At 43.4% G+C, this 4,037-nt stretch overlaps 1 protein-coding gene across 1 annotated transcript; it reads right to left on the bottom strand.

Annotated features, from left to right (window-relative positions):
* Positions 1-426: 426 nt before the first annotated feature.
* LOC123446612 (glycine-rich selenoprotein-like) lies at positions 427-1,048 on the bottom strand. Its single transcript, XM_045123185.1, has one exon. It carries the CDS (start codon positions 866-868, stop codon positions 683-685), a length of 186 nt encoding a protein of 61 aa, XP_044979120.1. The 5' UTR covers positions 869-1,048; the 3' UTR covers positions 427-682.
* Between the last annotated feature and the right edge of the window lie 2,989 nt (positions 1,049-4,037).

The raw sequence follows: 4,037 nt of genomic DNA on the forward strand, positions 1-4,037 counted from the left end.
GCGAGGTGACATGTGATTATTCTAAGGTTCAGCTGGTGCTCCGTAGTGTCACACGTGCGAGTGGGAGGGCACGTCCATTTGGACATGTTCAAGATTGGGATTGGGGAATCCCCATACTGCACACAAACAAAGCGAAATTGATGATTCTAAATAAGATCGCCTGAAAGCGACCGTGTCGCCATGGATCTAATTAGTCGAGAAAATTAAAGAGTGTCTAGGGCCAATTATTACATGCCACAGGGACGGATGAAGATGAGATGCATTCTTCCAGGATACAAACATGGATCGATCAAGAAAAATAAATGTCATTAAATTGCCGATGACTAAACCCTAATGTCCTACAAGTCTAACGACGAATCCATCAACGAGGGCGGTCGATCCATAGGCAAAGAGCAGGCCAGCAGCTCATCAGCAAGAACAACAGCAGATGGAAAATAAACTCATTAGGTTTAGGTGCAACAATGGGGGCTAACATAGTAACATCCATCCATAGACCGAAGCATTTCTTAGATGCCCGGCGCGTGCGGCAACCATGAGTGCTTAATCAAGAGCTAAAGAACACAATTCAGCTACACAACCCGGCCACACGTACAACGAGAGGCATTATTCCGCAGTCCACTATAGCTGCATAGGCTCAAACTAACCATATCGTCGTACGTACGCGCGCAGCCATGCTTGGTCGCTAGGAGCCGCCGCCGTTGCCGGTGTTGTCTTTTCCGCCGCCGCCGCCGCCGCCAGCGGAAGCTGTGGCGGTGCCCCCTCCGCCGCCGCCGGTCCAGTCGGCGATGATCGTCTTGATGATGCTGCCTCTCTTGGGGTTCCGGTTCCCGTCGGGCTTCGTCCTCTGGCCGCCATCCTGCCCATCCATGGCGTCTCGCGCGTGCAAGCCCCGGCCGGCCGGCCGAGAGAAACGTAGATGAGTGGACTAGTGTCTTGGGTGGGTGCGTGCGAGCTATGCGCCTATGGCTATGAGTAAGTGGTCGGCTTTATAATGCTAAATAGCATTTGTTAATTGTTAGGACAATCTTCTGATTTGGCGCTCAGGGCATGAAGTATTCTTGCAGCTGCTAGACCGGCGACTAATCCACGACGATGACGAGAGGTTTTGCAGCAGATGACCACACCAGGGCTCAGCCGCCCGGGGAGGGGTAGTTTACTGTGATTATTGCACAATGCAGGGTTCATTGGGAGGTAGTGTACTACTCCCTTTGTCCCATAATTTAAGACGATTTTTGACGCTAAACTAGTGTCGAAAAACGTCATACATTATGAAATGGTGAGAGTAGTTTGTTTTCAAAAATAAACCATATCTATTATCAAAAATACAAAACATCTCAAACATAATAAAAATTAGAAGTGTTGACGCGCTTTGTTGTGTCGTTGATTTCTTAGGTTACTTCTAAAAATAATCATTTCATTTCAAAATATATGGTGTATTACTTTTTAAAAAAGTCAAACTTTTAAGTATAATCAAATTTCCAGAAAAATATATCAAAATGCATAATATTAAATCGGATTTTTAAATTCATCATGAAATGAATTTCCATACTTTTTTGTTTAATATTGTAGATGTCGATATTTTGCTCTGAATTTGATCAAAGTTAAAGAAATTTGACTTTAAAAAAGACTAATACCCCTTATATTTTGGAATATGTGAAATATTTAGTTTGATGGATGGGGGAGGTGATAGTGTGTTTTACTTTTATTTTTATTGCAATGATTTGGTGAGCATTTCGCTGTGTAATTCTGTGTTATCCGCTAACCAACCCATATTTAAATGGGAAAATTTTATGTGTCGATGGTCTCATGCACTACTATATTGGTGCTAGAATATCATATGGTGACACTTTTTTTCCAGGCGATGGAAGGGTGCGTATGATTGATATATTTTTTATAGGCCGATTGTTGTTGATTGATTTGAAACAAAATGCTGGCCCGACCGAAATCGTAAATCAAATTCAAAATTAAAGACCTTGGAATGAAAGAGTTTTAAAAGTAGGAAACATAGCAAATTAAAATAATTGAATGAAAGAGATTGAGAAAGTGTTGACCCGGTCATAATCGGTTCCTCCAATTCTAAATTGAATACCTGAGTTAATTGTGAGGCCACAAAAAATATGAAGCATAGTATATAAAAGAATTGAATGTAAGCGCTTTAAAAAATTATTAACCCGGTAAAATTGTATGAGTCGGTTTTAATTAGAAACCTTAATTGAATACTCCCTCCGTCACAGTTTATAAGGCATGCACGTATACCTAGCTCATCAATTTAACTTATATAAAATATATTGTTTAACATAAACATTATATCATTAGAAAATAGAACATCTAAAGTTTCTAATGATATATTTTTTGTAATATATGTCTCTCATTAAGTTTGTCAAATTAACGACCTAGGTACACGTACATGCCTTATAAACTGTGATGGAGGAAGTATGAGCTCTTTAAAACTAGAGAGCTTAGTGTTATAGAGGGTTACATCAAAATTCCGAGACCAACGAACAACCATTACTGTTGATAGAACGAGTGGCCGACTTGTCGTGGCTTCACTACCGAAGCCGGCTTGATCTTTACGATGACGGTCGGACAGTCTTCATGCACGTGAACTTACGGACTAGCGCCCTCAAGCCGTAGTCGGCACCATTGAACTTTGAATACACTCAAGCACCTGACACCAAATCTTTCTCACCGCCCTAAGAAAACGACATTAATCTAAGTTAAAGCTCTGTTGACTATGTTCAGATGGACGAACTAAAAAATAATCGGAGCTTGAAAGACAAATTCAAAGAGAAAAAGCCCCACTTACAATGACTAAAACAAATCGCTAGAGCGAGAGATGGAGAGGCGACGAATCCACACACTCACTAACAAAGCCTACACAAACTTGATGGGGCGTTGGCTGAAGCCCGTGATTGTGCTGCGCGTGATGACCCAGCACCCCAGCGCACACTGACCCTGGTCATGACGAGGTATGGTGCGGCGCCCCCGGTGGAGACTGTGCCCGAGATGCCCCTGGCAGTTTCCCCCTCAGTGAGGGTGCTACGTGGGCGTCCCCCCACACGTCTCAATCCCACTAAACACTGAATAGGGGTGTGTGGGTCTAGCTCCAGGTCCCCTTCCCTCAGACCGGAGGTTCCCCGCTCTCCCCCTACGCGGGGGTGATGTGGTCGTCAGGTGAAGGCTCTCCCCGACCCGCGATTGACGGGCGGGCTAGCTCGGCCCCGCTTGCGGGGCCTGATGACCCACAAGTATAGGGGATCAATCATAGTCCTTTCGATAAGTAAGAGTGTCGAACCCAACGAGGAGCAGAAGGATCTGACAAGTGGTTTTAAGCAAGGTAAAATCTGCATGCATTGAAATTGTCGGTAACAAGTGATTGTGTGGTGAGATGATTCGTAGCAAGCAACAAGTAACAAAAGTAGCAACGGTGCAGAAAAGTGGCCCAATCCCTTTTGTATCAAGGGATAAGCCTGGACAAAGTCTGATAGGAGGGAAAACGCTCCCGAGGACACACAGGAATTTATGTCATGCTAGTTTCATCATGTTCATATGATTCACGTTCGTTACTTTGATAGTTTGATATGTGGGTGGACCGGCGCTTGGGTACTGCCCTTACTCGGACAAGCATCCCACTTATGATTAACCCCTCTCGCAAGCATCCGCAACTACGAAAGAAGAATTAAGACAAATTCTAACCATAGCATTAAACTAGTGGATCCAAATCAGCCCTTACGAAGCAACGCATAAACTAGGGTTTAACCTTCTGTCACTCTAGCAACCCATCATCTACTTACTACTTCCCAATTCCTTCCTCTAGGCCCAAAAATAATGGTGAAGTGTTGTGTAGTCGACATTCACGTAACACCACTAGAGGAAAACAACATACAACATATCAAATTACCGAACGAATACCAAATTCACATGACTACTATTAGCATGACTTATCCCATGTCCCCAGGAACAAAAGTAACTACTTACAAAGCATAATCATAATCATGATCAGAGAGGTAATGAGTAGCATCAAGGATCTGAACATA

The sequence above is a fragment of the Hordeum vulgare genome, chromosome 4H, assembly GCF_904849725.1.
Source record: "Hordeum vulgare subsp. vulgare chromosome 4H, MorexV3_pseudomolecules_assembly, whole genome shotgun sequence".
NCBI classification, from domain to species: domain Eukaryota; kingdom Viridiplantae; phylum Streptophyta; class Magnoliopsida; order Poales; family Poaceae; genus Hordeum; species Hordeum vulgare.

Coding starts and splice junctions, on each gene's coding strand:
- LOC123446612 (XM_045123185.1), bottom strand. CDS start 868: ATGGATGGGCAGGATGGCGGCCAGAGGACGAAGCCCGACGGGAACCGG.